Source organism: Artemia sp. Qi Xiang Cuo, chromosome 17 (assembly GCF_049724085.1).
Source record: "Artemia sp. Qi Xiang Cuo chromosome 17, ASM4972408v1, whole genome shotgun sequence".
NCBI classification, from domain to species: Eukaryota; Metazoa; Arthropoda; class Branchiopoda; order Anostraca; family Artemiidae; genus Artemia; species Artemia sp. Qi Xiang Cuo.
Genome location: NC_142810.1, coordinates 62670098 through 62691482, shown reverse-complemented (window position 1 = coordinate 62691482; position 21385 = coordinate 62670098). Strand labels below are relative to the sequence as shown.

Here is a 21385-nt window from a genome sequence, read left to right as displayed (position 1 = left end):
GGCCCTCAATGTCGGGAAAAACAACACTCTTAACTAAAATAATTAAAAATTGCGATAAAATGTTTGTGGTAAAGCCGAAAAAAATCTACTATTGTTACAGTATTTGGCAGGAGTCATATGATAAAATAAAAGCAATTGCTGCGATCGTTGGATTGGTGCAGATTAATACAAGGACTTTATGTTTTCAACTTTATTGACCCAAACTCTTTGTTAATCATGGATGATATTGCTTAATCCATTGTACAGTGGTCCCCGCAAATACTACAAATGTTTAACGTTCACTCTCATTATGAACAAATTTCCGTTACTCTAGTTTTACACAATCTCTTTCATCAGAGCAAAGGTATGCGAAAACTTGCTTTGAACTGCACCTACTATATCATCTACAGAGTTGTTCGTAATTCTAGCTCGCTAATAACCCTCAATAAACAAATCTATCCAGGTGCTCCTAAATTTCTGCTCTCAGCATACAATGAGGCAACTAATAAACCCCACGGTTATATCCTGTTGGATCTTAATCAAAATACAACCGAGAATCTGCGTGTAGTCACAGATATTTTTGACAATGAAATTACAGTATATTTCCCCGTGAACACTAAAAACACCTAATAGTAGCTATCATGACATTGAAGAAACTACATAAAAAGAGACATTTGTTTTCTTGTCTATGCATTTCCAAGCCCCCACGGTTAAAAGCAATACTCATATTTGGCAGTTACAATAGTATCAATAGCACTATAACCTTACTTTGCTCAAGTTTTATTATAAGTCAAGTTCAACGGCCGCGAATAATAGGACAACAAACACCCCTATGTCATTCCAGTGCACGTAAATTACCCTCCAAAAACAAAGAAAATAATTTTAAAAGGAAACGACTTCTTCAGACAGGCGGTAGCTTTTTCACACTTTTACTGCCAATAATTGCAGGACTTGTAAACAGTTTTCTCTAGATGGCAAAACCCTATAAATTTACTCCAATATAACTCACTCTCTCACCCATGGAACACTTTGAGGACAACCTGGGTAAATTCCTTGACAATGACAATATTGAGGATGATAAAAAACTGCTTTTACTTCAAGATTTACTTTGCCGAGCGGACAAACATAGGTTCTATCGGTCGAAGGCCACTATTGGTATTAATCCCAAAAAAGAGTAATACTCTTAGGATTCTGCTGCTGGAACACAAAAACAGATTGAGGAATCGGATTCGTTTACAGCAAAAAGTGGAAATCTAATGCGCATTTCAGATTGCGAACGATGTAAACGACTCCTAACTTATCTCATGGAAAGTGGTCAAGATCATATTCAAGTTCAGAGCAACGGGGAAGAGATTATAGTTCAGGGCATGAGCTATAATCTACTTTATTTAATCTATGACTTGGTTACAAATCGTAAAGGACTATTATCATTTGACGTTCATTTATAAAACTTTCTAAATACATTAAACTTCCCCAAAAGTCTTATTAGCAATAGACAAATTCTAAAAAAATTAAATGAACATGCATCATCATTATCAACAACATTGACACCATTAAAATATAAACTTGAAAAAGAAGAAAATTTTAAAACAATCTTGGAAAATACTAGCACACCACTGATAGCTAGACAAAAGCGAAGAGGTATCAAATCAACGTCACCATTACCACCACCAACAGCCAGTATACAAAATGGTAGCGGACGTTACACAACGTGTTTACGTTCAAAATGGTTGAAGTTCTGAAAGGTAAAATATTGGTGAGGCGGGGAGTTTAAGTTCCCCCACCACTCTTTCCATAGTCACTGGTGTTCACACTAAAAGTGTACAAGACTATCTATAAAATGAATCAAGTTACACTCTGCATAGAAATCATAGACTTCGTGCCAATCAATATCGAAAAACTAAAGTCTTTTACCCATTGCATATAATGCAAGCAGATATCCTAACTCTAGATGAGATTCAACGACGTCACAACAAACCGTACAAGGACATTCTACTTGCAATCAGTGTTTTTAGTCGCTACGCATATGCAGTTCCATTGCGATCAAAGAGAGGTGTTTATAAGTTGCTCAGGCCATTGAAAGTATTCTCGAACAGGATTCATATAAAAAAATTCAAACGGATCGCGGTAGTGAATTTGTTAATCCCCATGTTTCAAAAGTACTAGAGAAATATAGTACACTGCTCTATCATATTCACCGTCATATAAAGGCCGTATTGGCCGAACTATTGATAAGAACTATTCGACTTTTAATTTCAAAATATTTTACATAGGAAAACACATCGGCTTTTACTCATGATCTAGATAAAATCATGTTGATTTATAATCAACGACCTCATCGATCATTATCCAACTCTGTGCCAACGGAAGTTCATCATTCTGATCATGATAAAATTGACACCTTTCTTAAACAATATTTAACCGAATCGAAAGACCAGATTGAAAATCAACTCAATTTGAATGATAGCGCTTGAATCGATATGAAAACTAATGTTTTTGATAGGAGTAGGTACTATTTTTCCACCAAACTTTTCAATGTGGCATAAACCCATTAATATAAACACAAAGTATATGTCTAGCTCTATACCAAAGGTAAGGAGAGTTTTTGCGGTTTTTTTGAATATGAATTACAAAAAATTAAAAATAATAATGACATTTACCAAATTGAATAGACATTAAGGACACGTACTCGCAGGGGGAAGAAAAAGTTACTTGTTCGGTGGCTAGGATACAACTCTGATTTTGATTCTTGGATCGGTGTTGAAGATATTGACAATGCCCAATGATTTCTATGTAACTTTCATGTACAACGTTTCCAATCCTTTCTACAAAGACTTGAATGCGACAAGTGATTTTTGGACAAAACACTCCCCATCCATTTAATTTTACGGAGCGTATGAAGTGGCTCTTTTTGACTGTATTCTCAAAAATGCCTATGAAATCCAAAAAAAGGATCGAGTCTATGATCTAAACCTTATACAAATCAATTGGACACTCTTTGTTAGATATGAATGGGTTGAAATACTAAAATGTAGCTAATATTTACATATCAAATTGAAATATATTGAAGATGATAATATGTGAGATTTGTGTCGCACAATCAATAGAAAAATCTTACATAGTAGGAATAGTAGATTCCATTTTAATTATTCATTGGAACATGATAGGATTTACATTACCTCACCTGTTGACACTGAAATAAATATTCTCAGTGATAATCTGAGAGATGTTCTTGGCTTTAAACAGAATATGATCAATGGGAAAAACGCTGGCACCGTTTACAGGATGGATCATGTTATTTTTGCTGATTATCCACCTGGTTTTGCCTCGGACTCTTGCATATTTCTTTATGCATCCTTTGTGGAAACGTCGAGAGTTGGTAATTCAAATGTCCCCCTCCTACGTGTTCTTGAACGAAAAACAACTAATGAGCTTCTTCATCACTATAATATAAACCATCTTCAGTATGTTCTTGTAAACACTTTGAATTTGGAACTCTGCCAGTTAACACTAAGAAGTGAATTGGGTGATCCTCTAGCAATAACAAAAGGCTTAGCAGTGATTACATGTCATTTTCGACCCATTGTCAACGACGGCACAATCACCTAAAATGAACAATAGGAGAATTCCATTTGACTGTCCTGATATTGATTGTTATGTTGGTGCTATGAGTCCACGTCAAATAGGCAATGGATTGGACTACTACAAGGGTCGTACTACAATGTCTGGCTATGGTCTTGGTAGCTGGTTTGCTAGGCTATTTTGTTCTCCACTACCCCTTGACAGAAAATATCTTTTACCTGCTGCATCAAATTTTGCTGCCTCCACACTACAGGACTGGGGGTCGGGCAAGAGTTTCAAGGAGAGTGTTAAGGAAAATATTAGATCTTCAGCAAGAGCCGTTGGTGAGCAACTAAAATCTCGACAAAGTGGGGCGGGATTGAAAAGTATGCGTTCGCATCATTCACCCATCAGTCTCCTCCCAGGCAGGAAGCAAAGGACATCAACAAGGACTTTTAGAACTATAACAACGAAGGCCAATAAGCAACGGAAGAAGAAAAAGAAAAAGATGTTTAGATCAAAGAATTAATTATTCTCTTAAGATGACTGATCTCCTCAACAGGGAAGAATATCAATCAATCAGTTCCTCATTGAATCTATTCAATGCTGAAAATGTTGATGTCAGTGTCAAGTATGGCTACTATGAACAATTTCATCCCCAACAACCCTTCTCGGAGAATATACACTTTATTTTCCAATGAAGACTATTTCATTGATTTGTCATCAACGTTTATTGATTTAAATGTTGTGGTGAATAAAAAGTCAGATAATACAACTCAAAATGCCGGTGATGGTCTCTCCTATGAAACTGTATTCTACACAACCTATTCAAACAAATTAATGTATTTATTAATGGAACATTGGTGAGCACTAGCAATAATTTATCAAACTATGCAAGCTACATACAATTTATGATGATGACGCCAAAGGCATACAAGGAGTTGAGAGGACAATCAATGGGATATGAATATCGATCAGGTGTTGATACTGACGGTGAGTTGACTACTGCAGTGACCCAGGAGTATCATCTGGTTGGAAAATTAAATCATGAGATATTCAATATATCCCAATGGCTACCCCCCAATGTCAAGATTGACATAAAGTTACAGCTGTCACTATCAAAGTTCCTTTTGAGAAAAACACTTCCTGCTACAGTTAATGAAAAATTCATTATAGCACTGGCAATTATTCGTGTCCAGAAACAGCAATGTACTAGCTCCTTTTCAGTGACAGAGAAGAAGTTATAAACCGATGGTGAAAACCTTAAATCATTTGTTTCCAATATGATCACTAATCAATTTCTCTTTGTCATCGATTCTTTTAGCTATAGCGATTCATCATTTATCAATGGAGAAATCCCATGAAAATTGGCTTTGGCCTTTGCGAAGCGTGACGGCGCCGTTAGATCCCGGACTAAATCCCCCCATGCTTTTAATTTTTTAGGTGTATTATGCCTTATGTTCAAAGTGAATGATATTCCGCTGTGCTCCCTATATTTTGACAAAAAATCCTATAGAACTTTGTACAAGTTGACCATGCAATCTCTAGATCATGACTCTCAACTATTTGAAAATGGAATAACCGATTCAATATTTTCAAAAAATCATGTAGTTATTGTTTTGGACTTGTCATGGACTCAAGATATAAGCATAGTAGGAACAGGGACCTGATATTTAGAGTGTAAATTTTCCAATGCCTTGACTGACAATATAACGCTAATATTACTGAGTCATCTTGAAACGTTTTTGGAAATCACAGCCGACGGCAGTGTTCTACTAGACCTAGCATCATGAACACAAATCAAATAATCAATGTATTTAGTATGGATCCATACATGTCCCAGTACAAGTCCTATTGCATACCTTCGGACTTCATTGAAAAAATTTCAAGTGTTAAGAATACCCTAATCATTGTTAATAGCAGTCCATCGACTTTGAGGACCGGCCATTGGTTATGCATCTTTCAAACATCTAAGAACGTTGAATTTTTAGTTCCTCTTGGCCTATCGTATAAATTCTACACTCAATAAATCATCAGCGTTATTGAAAGCAGTTGAAAAACTATTATTCAAAATCAACGAAAAGTATAGGATTTAACGACTAAGACATGTGGCTTTCATGCACTACTCTTTTTCAAGTTCAGATGTCGTGGCTACACCTACCAGCAGTTTCTCAACATCTACGTTGACTTACCTCGATTGAACGACTTTCTAGGGGAGAATATACTTACAAGTGTATTTAATATTGATTTTAGTGCCCTAAGAGTAAAATGGTCTAAAGATGTATGTGAAATTGTTTATTAAAAAACAAAATTATATACATGATAGAACGACTTTTCTACTCTTTAGATTCCGTCCACTACTAGGTATTTGTCGACAACAACTAGTGCAGGTAGATTATCTGAATTCACAGTGCACTGATCCTGATGTACTGCAATGTCAGGGTCACATTTTCTACAGTAGAGTGTGATTTCGTTCCTGTCATATCTCTTTGTATAGTCAATTTTACTATTCTCATTCATTCTATAGAATTCACATGTTTCAATTTGATTATTTGAAGTAATTTTACAAACTGTGTCCCCTAGCGGCGAATCACATTCTGTCACAACCAAATAAAAATAAGTGGGCTAATAATCAAAACACGCATTGTCTCTAAAACAATGAAGTAGAAGCCAACTTTATTTTTTGTTCCAGCAGTTAAATTGATGACCCGGTTCCTCCACCCAGAACAATGTGAAGCCACTATGAAACCCATCTTGTAGCAATAGACGAAAATCACTGCTAAGATTCTTGCCGATCTTACCGGGATATGTATTTTCCCACTGATTAAATTTATCATAGTGACAATTGGAGCTTAGGTGCCCTCTAGCATGAGAGTCACACACTTCTTCAGGATAGGAATTATAACCTTTAATTTGTTCAGCATATCCTCTCTGCAGTTTACACGGGTTGCATAATCTACACTTTTCATCATACTCATCAATCATTGTGCAATTCTCACATGATGACCAGCTGCCCAGTGTGTACATACATAGCGGACATGTATGGAACATTTTTTCATGTGTTGACACTCTCACTGCCACAATGGAACTGAGCTAGCAAAAAAAACAATTGTCTGGGATAGAGAGAGAGAGAGAGGGGAGTAAATCATCCTTGAGCACCATCTTTCTCATGAAAAAAAGTCCTAAATTTCTAAACTAATGTTTAAAAGCATATCCACAATATCATTTTGCCGTGTCGTGATTAATATATTAATAAATTGTGTAAATGCATTTGGACCACGATGTAAAAGTTTCATACAATAGTCTAATGACGGAGAATCAGTTTTCATTATATCGACAAGCATTCCCCAAGAAAATACCTTCCTTTGAATAGACAGCTCTAGAAAATCGTCATCTAGAATCAAACGTTTTTCCATAAGAACTAGATTCCTCATGATTCGCTCTTTCTCGAATCTATCCATTTTTTTTTAGTCCTAACTCTCTCACAACCATCTTCAGACTAACCAGAATTTTTTCTACTCTAAAAAATATATGGTAGTCTGCTGTAGAAAAAAAAATACCATTGATTTAGGAAGATTTTTATTGAACATAATTTCAATAATGACATTCACTGATGCATTTTGTTCTCATTAATATATTTTAAAAGGACATCTAATGCTGACCGAAGTTTATTTATATAGAGAATATTCACTTTTCCAGCAAAACATAGTTGCTCCTCCTGCTTAAATTTGCTTAATGATATCACGTATCTTGCATACATAGTGTCCCATTCAAGACATAGTCTACAGCCAGCGGTTATTTCCACAGCCACATTGGGTACTCGTTTATCGTTGCTGCTGTTGTCGGCTCCATCATTAATCTCAAATAATGTAAATGCACAACTCATTTTCACAACTAATATCCACGCAAGTAAACTATTCTCTCCGAATTCAATTCTCTTACTAATATGAATTGTAAAGAAAACTATTCCTTTTATTCAAATCCCAATCACCAATCAAGTTATGCTCACTCTCTTTGAAAAGGTGTATATGCCCTGTAGAAATGTTTACCTATATGTCTCGTAGAAGTATAAGGCCGTGTGAGAGGATACTCACTCTCTTTGAAAAGGTGTAGAGGTCCCATAGAAACGTCTTCCTATGGCCTCTATAGAACGTGGTTCCTATGGCCTCTATAGAATAACCTGGTAATTCCTAGGGCCTCTATAGAATTCAATATAAGCATACTAGTATTGACTTGGGTAAAATACGGTTAATTTTACAATTATGAAGAAAACACTGTTTATTAATCAAATTAGCTTTTTTTTCTCACACGAGATATGAATGTAGTGACAACATTAGTTGAATGCTCCCCAGAAGCATGACTAAGATAATGTCTTGAACCATATTGACCTTACATCACATAAAGAAAGAAAAACGAGCAAAAATAGGGTTTTTATAGGCCAAATGAAGATACGGAAAAAACAAAGCGAATATTTCGAGAGGACAGACGCCTCTCTTCTTCAGCGCAAAACGAAACGATGGATCAATAAAAGCCAAAAATTAAAAGAATTAAAACCAACTACCTAACAACCATAAAAGCGAGTTATTCGCCAATATCCGCGATTTGCGCAGTCAAAATTTTCTGGTTTTTTCTGCTTTTTAAGTGTATTATTAATTGAACTAGAGTGCTGATTTAATCTATCCGTTAGTCGCTGATCAGTTCTTCCGATATACCAAAGACCACACGAACAAGGAATTCTGTAGATACCGGAGTTTTCACCTATCGGGATGGGGTCTTTACCTTGATAAATTTGGGACCTGATAGTTTTTCTGGGTCTATAATAAGTGTAAATGTTATTTTTCCTTAGATTTTTTGAAATGTGGTCTGAAATCCCTTTAACATATGGGAGACGAAGATAAACTGAATTTTCCCTTTGATTTGTGTTTTCTGTAGAACTATCTGATAATCTTTTAATACGTTTTGCAATTACAGAATTTATTAAACTAATTGGATAACCATTCCCAAATAAAATATCTCTAAGGTGGTTGAGCTCTAAATCCAAGAAACGTGTTGAACAAACTTTCAACGCTCTATCAACTAGAGAAATGACAACTCCTCTTTTCACAGCAGGAGAATAATTGGAGGAATAACTTAAGTAACGGTCATTATGTGTGGGTTTTCTATAGACACTAAACTCGAAATATGAATCATTTCGGTGCACCAGAACATCTAAGAAAGGAAGACGCCTCTCTATCTCTGATTCCTGAGTAAATTTAAGTTTTGGATCCAAGGAATTGAGCAAGGGAAGAAAAGAACCCAGAGACTCGTCATTATGCTCCCATAAATAAAAAATGTCATCTTTAAAACGAACCCAAAATTCAGGTTTACAAGAACTTTGCAAAATAGCCCTTTCTTCAAGGTCTTCCATGAAAATATCAGCCTTCATGGAGAAAGGGGGGCACCCATGGAGAGCCCATATTTCTGTCTATAAAAAATGCCTCAATAATGGAAGTAAAAAGAATTTTTGTTACAAAGGGCTGTAAGTGAAAGAAGTGTCTGATTTGAAAGACTAGATTTTTCTGATATAGATGTGTTAGAATTAAGTTTTTGCTCTAAAAACATTTCGGCCTTTTGAGGATCACAATTGATATACATTAAATCTGCATCAAAACTGCCAAGTCTTGTATTTGGTTTAACCGAAAATTGCTTTACCTTGGAAACAAAATCAGCGGAATTTTTAATATAGGATTTTTTAGCCTGAATTAGTGGGCGAAATATCACTGATAAGAATTTTCCTATTTTTGCTGTAGGAGAATTAAAAGAAGAAACAATGGGTCGAAGTGGATTACCGGGCTTATGAACTTTAGGAAGACCATAAAAGCGAGGGGACGTGCATCCGCGTGGGTAAAACCTTTTGTACAACTGATCTGTAATTTCACCTTTTTCTTTTAGATAAGAAAGCTCTTTTCGGACTTCCTATAAAAATTTTTCTGTGGGATCGGTAGCTAATTGTTCTTATGTGTTAGAATCATTTAAAATTTCTCTTACTTTTTTGTCGTAATCGTCTGAATCTAATACAACAACAGTATTGCCTTTATCGGCTTTCGTAATAATCCTGGAATGATCTTTATGTAGTGCATGTAAGACCAAGTGTTCATTTTTACTAAATTTTTTTAAATTTCGATTATTAACAGAAGGCGAATCCAACAAAGTTTCAACAAATTGTGCTCTAATCTCGGCAATCTCTCCAATATCCGCACGAGAGTCATGAAAAGCCCCCTCTGTGTTCGCGATAATTTCACTATAAGGTATTTTCGAAGGGGTTATCGAAAATTTCAATCCTTTCGACAAAACCTGATTTTGCTCTGTTGTAAGGGGCCTGGAGCTGAGATTTATCACAACAGGACCAGGATACGCATTTGGGACAAAAGGTGGATTATTAGAGAGTTTTTCCAACTTTAAACGGAATAAATAAAAAAAAATAAAAAAAGGAATAAATAAAATATCTATTCCTTTTAGTGTCACGGGAAATTGACCATTTAAACAAAGTTCAAAAGAATGTTTGAAAATTTAAAAATAATTAAATAAGCAATATGCTCTAATTTAAAGATTGAAGCATCGAATCCGTAATCAATATCTTGAAACGGATGTAGAATTATTGAAAAAGAAAATTTCGCTGATGGAAGAAGAATTGAAATGTCTTAAATCTCGTAAGTATATAATAAAAATTAAAAATTATAATTTCAAAATTTTTTTATTAAAAAATTATTTTATCCGAAATGGATGGGGGAGGGGGCTACGGGTTTTTTTCCCTCCACCATCACTAAAAATTCTTACCGAAGAAAATCTAAATACAGTTTAAGAATTCTTATATTTCAGAGGAATTTCCATTTTACATTAACCTAGTAACAGAGATTTACTTTCAATTTCATATTAATCTAGTAACATCATTCCTCGACACCTTCAGCTTGCCATTAGAAACGACGAAGAACTGAAAAAGCTCCGGTCGGGGGTTACCATTGCCCAAGGAGGCATTTTGCCCAACAGTCATGCATTCTTTACAACCGGGAAGACGAAAAAATTGCCAAAGTCTTAAGAGAATCTAACAATGGTCCTATCCCAAGTTAACCCACGGGCCTTTTAAGTGACCCAACTTAATTGAATGATACTATATCATGGGCCCACGTGTGACTGACAAAGCTTTAAAATTAAGGAAACGGAATGTAAAAAGGGGGGAGGGGCCTGTCACATTTATCTAGTAACAAAGTTTAAGAATTTACTGGAAGCGATGGAGATATTTTCCAACAAAATCTGAATATATATTTGAAGCTTGCACTTTTGTTACAAGACATAAAGTTTGCTTTCACATTGATCAAGTTAAAAAGCATAGTAATTATAGAAGGGGGGCTGCCATGAGCGCATTATATTAAATACATAACCTAACCAAAATATCAGATATAGAGTGAAATTGTACTCACATTGAAAATTGACGAATCCATTGTTTTAAAATTTAATAAAATGTAATTTACTATAATAAATGTATTAAAACATATTTAAGATTGGAATGTAGTGAGTGAAAATCTTATAGGGTTTTTGCTCGAGTAAATCATACGTAGCCATTTTTAAAAAAAAAAAAAAAAAAAAAAAAAAAAAAATTAATAAATTTAATATATATATACTAACCACCACTATCTCACCGTTTGACCCCCCAAAAAAATGGCTGTTACCTCATAAAAACCCGTCTGCTAAGCCAATGTACCGTTCATACTAATAGGTGACTGACCCTGGTAAGCCAATGTACCGGTTAAACTACACTGTATATTCATGCCTCAGACCTGTGTATGTACCGGTTAAACTACACTGTATATTCATGCCTCAGACCTGTGTAAGTACATGTATATTTTCAACGAATTGGGCGCTTACTACTTTGGTTAGGTTTCGCGAGGTTAGGAGATGCCATAAGAGATTAATAAATGTAAAGAAAAGAGATTTTGATACATGTCAAAATGAGAAAATGAGTCGGTTTTATTTGGAGAGTAATATGAAGGAATTTGGTAGAAGGATAAATCAAATACAAAGAAAAGCGCTAGGTGGAATCCTAGATCCAAATATCTGGCCAGAACAAGTCGTAAGTAAAGAAGAAGGAGATCAAAGTAAGTGGTGTGATGAAGAATTTGGGGATATTTTGGATGAGTATAATTACCCTATGAGGGAGGAAGATTATTCGTTAACAGAGGAGGTAGATATTGAGGAGGCTGCACATGTTTTAAGGAAATTGGATGGAGGAACAACTCCTGGAATTGATGGAATTCCAACTCGTGTAGATAAGAAGTTTTCAAGTTTATTTATGCCAATTTTTATACTGCTGTTTAATAGTGTACTTTCATCCGGAATTGGGGTTTCAGGATGGAAGTCGTCTTTAATTTTACAGTTACTTAAAAAAGGGGGTCCGAGGTTGCGTTGCAACTATAGGCCTACAGCTCTGGTACCATGTTTAAGTAACATTCTAGAGAAGTTGATTGATAGTAGGCTAGCTAATTGGTTAAAGATGAATTGAATAATTCGTGAGGAACAAGGTGGATTCAGGGAAGGATATAGCACAGTTGACACGGTAATTGTACTTAAGGCGTTGATAGAAAAGTATAGTAGAGGTAAGAGTAATTTATTGCTAGCTTTCGTAGATTTTGAGAGAGCATTCGATAGTGTTGATAGGATTTTGTTGTGCGTAGAATTGTTGAGGATAGGACTGCCCCGTATTTTTGTTCGACTAGTGTGTGATATGTATAGGCTAACAAGAGGAATGGTTAAGGTAGCAGGGGAAGGGTTTTCGGATTTATTTAGTTGCGAGGTCGGAGTTAAACAGGGTAGCACCTTGTTACCGAGGCTATTTTGTTTATATATTAATGATATTGTTGAGTTTTTTTTTAGGAAAAATGGGCACCAACAGTGAGTTTAGGAAATTTAGCTTTGTCTCTGTTGTTATATGCGGATGATGCAGTGCTGATAGCTAGAAGCGCCGAAGATTTGCAAATATTGTTGAACATATTAGATGTTTATTTGGAAAAAAAAATGAGATTAAATATCCAAGAGGCTGAAATTGTAGTTTTTTGTACAAATAAAAATAATGATAAATTTTATTTAAGGGTATTGAGTTGAAAAAAAGTACAACTTTTAAGTATATAGGGTTTATATTAAATAATAAAGGAAATTAGAAGAATTGTGTGAAAGAAATGGTGGGTAGAGGTAAAGCGGTTTCTTCAGCAGTTTCAAGGAATACAGCTTTAAATTAAATTAAAAATATCAAAATGCACAAGCATTTATTTCAATCAAAAATTCGCCCTACTATACATTATGGTGCGGAGCTTTGGGGATATGAGGTGATCCCGCAATTAGATGGTTCAATTACAGTATTATAAGAGATTGGTTAGGGTACATGCTACAACTCATACACAGGCTCTTAAGGGAGATCTAGGATTGTTTTCGCTGCATAAAGAAAGGTTACTACAAGTTGTAAAATTTTGGCTGAAAATTATCCAACTACCAGATGAGAGGCTTATGAAAGCCGCATATTTTGAATTATTGCAGCAAGGTAGAAAAAGATCGTGGCCGTTCCATGTTAAAGCCGGACTCTCATACGCTTGAAATGAAGTTCTTGGTCCAACAGGCGATCCAGAGGAAATTTATCGGAAGCTAAAACATGTTAAGGAGGATCAAGAGATCCAACTCTGGCATGAACAGATTCGAAAATCTGAAACCTTGCGCCAGTATTCTAAGATAAAAGAGTCTTTTGGACTAGAATATTATTTTAAGCTGAATTTGCCTCCGGAAAACTTGTGTGGTTCTAGGTCCAAGCGAATGGTTTACTCTTAAAAAGTAGATTATAAGTATTTCAAAGAAATGCTCAGGGCCCGATATCATGTTATACTTGCTCTTTATGTGGTATGGAGGAAGAAAATTTGCTCCATTTTTTGACGGCGTGCCAGGGGCTTTCAGAATTGAGATTGAAGTATTTAGGTGATGGGGAAGTGATTTTTCCTGGGATCCAATCTTCATCCCGGAAGACGATTATAGCAGCGACTGGATTTATAAAAGAGGGTTTAAAAAGATGTAAATAAAGGGTTTGAGGTTTTTATTTGTTGTTAGTAGTTATACAATTTATTTAAGTGCATGCTGGTTGTTGTCTTATATAATCATTGTAATGTTTGTGTACGGCCTAGCGGCTGAATAAATTATCTATCTATCTATCTATACCCTCTTTTCTTGATAAAAATCTTATACAGTAGAACTTGCATAAGTTACAGCCCTTGTACCAGGGAGTGAGGGTTGTGAACACCAGGGTCATAGTTATTTAAACTTTGTTCTGTTTTAAATAAAATGGTTATCTCAAAATATTCATCGGATGTATTTGGAAGAAAAAGTGGCGTAGAGTGGCCTGATCACTTCTGACTCTTAAAAAAGGTACTTGAACTGTTGACTTCAGACCATAAAACAGAGCTGTTTTATGAAGGATCTTGACAGGCATTTATATTAAGACTTTTAACGACAAACAATTCCAACAAGGTTAAACATGTATAATGATCCTAACGTATGTTTTACCCCATGATAATGCCTCATATTTGTAGAATAATGAAAAACTATGTCCGGGGGTTCAGTTGCACGGGGTTCAGTTGCACAGGGGTTCAGTTACACAAGGGTTCAGTTACACGAGGGTTCAGTTGCATAGGGGTTCAGTTGTACGAGGGTTTAGTTAGACGGGGGTTCAGTTAAATCGGGTTAAATTGTACGGGTGTTCAGCTGCGCGACAGTTCAGTTGCACGGAGGTTCACACCAGTTTGAGCATCTTGCGTGCGAAGTGTAAACTTCATCAAAGTAAGAATATATATATATATATATATATATATATATATATATATATATATATATATATATATATATATATATATATATATATATATATATATATATATATATATATATATATATATATATATATATATATATATATATATATATATATATATATATATATATATATATATATATATATATATATATATGCTTCAATACGGCTAAATTTTTGTAAAACTTAATGATTAATTGTAAGACGTTGAAGTGTAGAAGTGTATCTAAGCCAATTGTTTAAAGATTGTCATTTTCAGGTATGGTTTCAAAATATGCGTGCCCGCCATAAAAAGCACCTCACCAGTAAGCCTCATTCTCGTCAAAGAGGAAATAGCATTGCCTCTGTGGTAGAACCCCCAACGTTAAGAATGGATCAACCTGACATGCATAGTCCTGGTTTCAGCTCACATATCTATTATGATTCATACAATCAGCCTTCAACTCCATTGGAAACGAGTCAAGGTTCGGTTGTTTGTTTCTGCTCCATTTTTATTTCTTTTATTTTTTCTCGTTCTTTATTTTGCTCTTTATTATTATTAATATGACCAATCTTCAAATTCAAACGAGAAAATCAAATTTTCGTTTCTTTATTTTTTATCTGTATTTTTTTTCTTTTTTATAATTTATTATTCTTTATTTTTTTACAACTTCAATTCAATTCAATTCAATTTATTAAATACTACAATAAATACATAAATACACTTAAGCGCTAGAGGCCCCAAGAAGCATAGCTTGTAGAGGACCTCGTATCAATCACAAAATTCACACAAAACAAATCAGGGAAGGAAAAAAAATACAACCATATCTCAAAAATATAAACACAATGCGAGAAAAATAAAAAAAACAACAAAAAACAGACAACTGCTACACAATAACCTTTAACTTAATTTTATCCGAACTGAAAATGTCCTGTAATTTATTAAAAATCCAAACTATTAATAATATTATTAAACAACGGGGTTCGAATCTCATTCAACATAATACGAGAGGAGAAAAGAAAAAAACTATATAAGGTAAAGCGGAAAAAATAAATAAAGCAAAATGAATAAAGAAATAAAGAAAAAAAACGAAATTACTTCAAGCCTTAGAGAATATTTTTCTGCAAAGGGAAGAAGAGTTTTTGATCAGAGAAAGTTCACTGGGAATAGAGTTCCAAAGAGCAATTGCTCTATAAATTGGTGACCTCTGAGCTGCTGAGGATACCCTTTTAGGCAGCCGAAATTGGTGAACAGAGCTCCGAAGCAAAGTCTGGCACTTACGTGTTGATGCTAGATCAAAGTAGGATAAGATATTTGGAGGAAGCGAGAAATTGAAGGCTCGATGAGCTAGTTTTAGGTTCTGCTTCTTGATAACCACATCTAAGGCATCTAGACCTGTAGCACTGTAAAGATCAGCTGTAGGATAGAGTCGGGGTAGGCGAAAAGTTGTCTTCACCGCTCTATTCTGTGCTGTTCGGAGTTGCTGAAGGGAAGAATAGTTAGTATTGCCCCATACAGTGCAACAATAAGAAAGATGAGGAAGGACAAATGCATAGTAAAGAGAAAGCATTACATCGGGAGGAAGAAATTGATTGGTACGATGAAGCATAGACACTTGACGAGAAATTATAGAATGTGTATAAGAAATATGAGTTTTGAAAGAAAGAATACAATCAACACGCACACCAAGAAGTTTAACACAAGAGCACTGGGGAATTATATCAGTACCAAAAAAAACAAAGATTGTTGGGGAAGGGTCAGACATGTGGTATGGGGTTCGAAAATGAATAATACTACTCTTAGAACTATTCAACAGCATCCCGTTCTGCTCACACCAATCACGCACATGGTTGAGCAGAAGCTGAGCCTTAGCAACAGCATAGGGCAGATCATTAGAAACCACAAAAAAATTACTATGGTCTACAAACACAACAGTGTGGTTATAAAGGTTAGGAGATGGAGGAAGGTCATTAATATAAATAAGAAAGAGGAGTGGTCCCAAAACTGAGCCTTGAGGTACCCCTTTGGAAACCGAGGCTATATCAGGACATTTCCCATCATAACACACAAACTAAGATCTATTAGACAGGTAAGATTTAAACCATTCAAAGGCAATTCCCCGAAATCCAAGTAGAGACAGTTTTCCCAGTAAGACAAAAGGATCTACCATGTTGAAGCTTTATAAAAATCAAGAAATAGTCCTAGAATACAACGACCCTTGTCTATGTTAATACGCACGAATTCTGTAGCGTTAACTAGAGCACATGCAGTAGAGAGTTTAGGTCGGAAGCCATACTGGTGATCAGACAGAACAGAACCGCTTCCAATTGAAGCACCAGTAGACAGGAATGAAAAAAACCTCTTATGCACAACTTTTTCAAGTAATTTCGAGAAAATTGGGAGAATCGATATAGGTCTATAATTTGACACTAAGCTGGGGTGACCCTTCTTAAAAAGAGGGAGTACTTTTGCAATTTTAAACGAATCAGGGTATACACCTTTTGAAATAGATAGATCAAAAATATGGGTAAGAGGTTCAACAACATAAGAAGAAACAGACTTAAGCACATGGTTTGTTAGTCCAAGCGCATCAGCTGTGTTACTGCTACTTAAAGAAGAAATAAAATCACAGATCTCTCTGGTTGTACAAGGAGTTAGAAAAATACTTCTCTCAGCTGGTGAAGATTTACCTAGTTTAGGAAAGGAGGGGGTATTAACAGTTGGTAGGGTGGTAAAGTAAGAGTTGAAGCCACTAGGTACAGCTGCTTTTTCAATAGTTGAACTATCTGCATTCTTGAAGGCAGTAGGCTGTTTATTTGACTGTTTCCTACGAGATAAAGCTTCATTAACTACACTCCAAACTCTTTGTAAATTACCTTTGCATTCCTGAATTTTCAACAAAAAATAATTCTTCTTAGCTAGTCTAATTGTTGATGTTAATGCAGTCCTATAAAGCTTATACTCCGGTAAATCATCAGGATCAAGGCTTTTGTAATCCAACTTGAAAAGTAATGACTTCTGCATTGTTGATTTCAAAAGACTAGGAAACATTCAAGGCATCTTGGGTTTATATTTACTTGAAGATTTTACTAGGGGAAAATTTTTTTCAATTAGTGTTGTCAGCCGACTTATTAATGAGGCTGAAGCCCTATTAACATCATCAGAATTCATTACTGAACACCAATCACAAGCACTAAGATCAGACATAAGGTTATGAACATTGCTCTGAATATAAATTCTTGAATAAGAATCACCTCTGGTATCCTCTTGGCTCAGCATTTTTAATTTGGGAACAGAACAATAAATTGGAAATTGGTCAGAAAGATCAGAGAAAATAATACCAGAGGAAAATTTAAGATCATTTTTAGAAGACAGAAAAATGTTGTCAATCAGAGTTGCAGAAGATCTGACTGGATCAACACGAGTATGAAAGAAAATGCAAGGAAGAAGGCCAGAGGAAGAAATAGATTCAAAAACTCGGTCAGACTCATTATCACACCCAATTTTCAATAAATTGCAGTTAAAGTCTCCAAGCATAAAAACATTTCTTGAAGCAAGCTTATCAGCTAAGTACATTTCATCAATTAATTCAGAAAATTTCGCAATTGGGAAAGGTGGAGGCGTATAATATAAACAAATAGTGTCACAACTTACTGTATCACATGACAGGTCAACAATCAAAGCATACACACTTCTATTATTTATGACTGGATCAAAAATCTTCTCAAGATCTGAACGTCTCACATCATTAAGATTACTTCTGACAAAAAGGAATATAACCACCAGAGCACTTAGTTAGAGATCTAGTTTGAGTGGTATGCAGTAAAACCTGGTATGTCATACACAGAAATATCATCACTTGAAGACAGCCAGGTCTCTGTGAGACCTACTACATCATAAGGGTAGTTGATACCACCAATATATTGCAGAACATTATTCCATTTGTACCTTAAACCCTGCACATTCAAAGTAAACACATTAAAGTTTTTAACAGAAGACATTGAAGGCAGCACTTTTTCAAAGTAATGTTGATAAGAATGGAAACAACAATCAGACTGATGAAGAGATTTTAACAGAGGATCATTTTCACTATCATCACCAGAAACAAAAGGTGAATCAAAGCACACTGAATCAAAAAGAGAAAGTTTAGTTAGGAAAGAAAAAGAATCCTGAGTGTCATCTATTTTCATTATCCAATATTAGGAAAAGTGTTGAAACAGATAAAGCTAAATTAGTGTGGACAGGACGAATACAGCATGGAAAATAAGTTAAAAAACACACTGCATGTAATAATTTTGATGACAAGGGAAAAAGAACAAGCCAAAGAGAAAAAAAGAAAAGATGGCAAAAAAATAACTAAGCAGATGAAATTTTGTTGTAAAGAGAAGAGCTATGTTAAGCAGCACTAGTCATTCTGAAACAATACTGGCAAAAGACTCTTGCAAAACAGGAAGGGCATTAATGTCACCAATGGATGATATTTTGAGTACCCTACTTCCACTTTTAACAAAAATATCACCATTCACCGCCCATGCATTATTTCTACCACAATGAGCTTTAGCTTGTGAAAGTAAGGTAAGCTTAGGTTTAGTTAAAGGCTCATTAATGACCACACCAGATTCTTTCAAGTCCTTTTTATTTTTGAGAAGCAAGAAACGTGCTCTCAGGTTGCAGAACTGAATAATAACTGGTCGGTTTTTATTACCTACTCGTTTTCCAAAACGTTTCACAAACACAATGATACTGTTCAAAAGACTAATACTAGGAGACTTATCTTGGCAAAATGACAAAAACTTAGTCTCAAGCTTGTGAAATGTAGTATCCTCAGGTAATCCCAATACAATGAGTTGATTTTTTAATTCTTGGTGCTTAATTTGATCCGTTTGAGCAGTAACATGATCAGCAAGCTTTTTTTCAATATCTGCAATTTTACCAGGAAAGTCCATTGCTTGAAGCTGTGTACTGACCATCTGTTTAATGTCTTCCTGGATGGAGCCTGACATCAGGTTCTTAACTGCCAAATTAAGGTCAACTTTGTCACCTTTCATAGGCAGACCAAGGGATTGAACTTGTGACTGAATGCTCTTTGTAACAGTAATAATCAGGTATTTAAAGACATTTTCCTCAATGGACTTTGCCATCTTCTTCAAATTAATAATATCTGTCGGAACCTCAGGCGTAGCAAAGGCAGGATTACTTGGGTTAGCGGGCCTAGAATTAACAGCAGCAGATTGGCTCCTGGTAGACATTTCAAAGAAGCAATAAAAGCAAAGCACAGCAGAATACAGAAACCAAGCAAAATGCAGGAAGCAAGCTGATGCTGAGTAGCAGCAGGATAGTTGGAAATTTGTAGAAAATTGGAAAGAATTTTACCCTTAAAGTCCCCTCTTTACCATAGGGGTATCGTTGGATATACTTGTCAGCTGTAATAGGGACAACTGATGAACCCATTGGTTCCAATAGTTGTTGTTTCTTGTTAAAAACCAATGAGATATAATTCAGCACATATGTTTCGAATTTTGAATTTCACGCCAAACCCACAATCAGTTTCCACAAATCAGTTTATACAAGTTCCACAAATCAGTATGAATAAATAAATGAAACCCAAAACAAACAGAAATTGAAATAAGTCATATTCAAAACGAGCAGAAATTAATCTGAGTAGGGTTCTAAACCCTATGCTTTCTATTGTACTTTACTGAAAAAAATTCAGATGAATTAACTGAAAAAAATGTGCATTGTCAGTTTAATATACATATGCTGATATTTATTCCTTAAAATCTTAATTAATTTTTGATTTTTTAAAGTTAGAAAAGTGAAAACATTTAAAAGAATTTTTTTCTGTAGAGTACAAATTATATTCGCTTTTAGAAAGCATAGGGTTTGGAACCCTACTCAGATTAATTTCTGCTCGTTTTGAGTTTGACTTATTTTAATTTCTGTTTGTTACAACCCTTGCCTGGAGGGTTCTGGGGGGGGGGAATTATCTTCAAAGACATAATATCTAGAACTTTCAACTACGTTGAAAAAAATTGCTATCTCAAAATTTTGATTGGATGTGTTTGGCGAAATGGTGAGTGTGAGAGGGGGTTAGTTGCCCTCCGATCAATTTTGACTAGCCTATTAAAAAGGTCACTAGCCCTTTCAGTTTCCAATTGAATGAGACTTTTTTGAAGTTTCTACGAAACTTCAAAAAGTCTCTCTCAATTGGAATGTGAGTATAAAAAAACTCATATGCCCCCTCTACGGGGCATAACTTACAACCATTGCCTTGACGGCTGTGGGGGGGGGGAAAATCATCCTCAAAGACCTAGTACTTTCCAGAACTTACAACTACGTTAAAGAAAATGCCTATCTCAAAATTTAATTGGATGTGTTTGGGGAAATGGTAGGCGTGAGAGGGGGATTAGTTGCTTTCCAATAATTTTCGGCTATTAAAAAAGGCACTAGCCCTTTCAATTTCCAATCAAATGAGCTTTTCTGAAGTTTCTACGACAACACTTTCTTTAAAAAATCTTATATGTCCCCAAGGCACAACTTACAACCCTTGCCCTGAGGACTGTGAGAGGGTTATCATCCTCAAAGGCCTAATTTCCAGAACTTTTAACTACGTTGAACAAAATTAATATCTCAAAGTTTTGATTGCGTATGTTTGGGGAAATGGTGGGCGTGAGAGGGGGGTGGGTTAGTCGCCCTCAAGTTATTTCAACTATTATAAAGGACACTAGCCCTTTCAATTTCTAATCGAGTGAGCCCTTTTTTAAGTGTTTACTATAACGCTTTCTATAAAAACCATAAATGCCCCCAGGGCGTAACTTACAACCCTTGCCCCGAGGGCTGTCGGGGGAGTCTCATCCTCAAAGACATAATTTCCGGACCTTTCAACTACGTTGAACGAAATTTTTATCTCAAGATTTTGATTGGATGTGTTTGGGAAAAAGGTGGGTGTGAAAGGGGGGTTAGTTGCCCTCCAATCACTTTCTACT

General features: G+C 35.3%; 1 protein-coding gene across 2 annotated transcripts in view; it reads left to right on the top strand.

Moving 5' to 3' along the window:
* Positions 1 to 21385, top strand: part of LOC148942448 (LIM/homeobox protein Awh-like) — a 135018-nt gene that overhangs the window by 106165 nt on the left and 7468 nt on the right. For both annotated transcript variants that reach the window (XM_089103037.1, XM_089103038.1), the window contains one exon: positions 14679 to 14883. In XM_089103037.1, coding sequence (XP_088959163.1) covers positions 14679 to 14883 — 205 coding nt within the window. The remainder of the gene's footprint in view (positions 1 to 14678; positions 14884 to 21385) is intronic.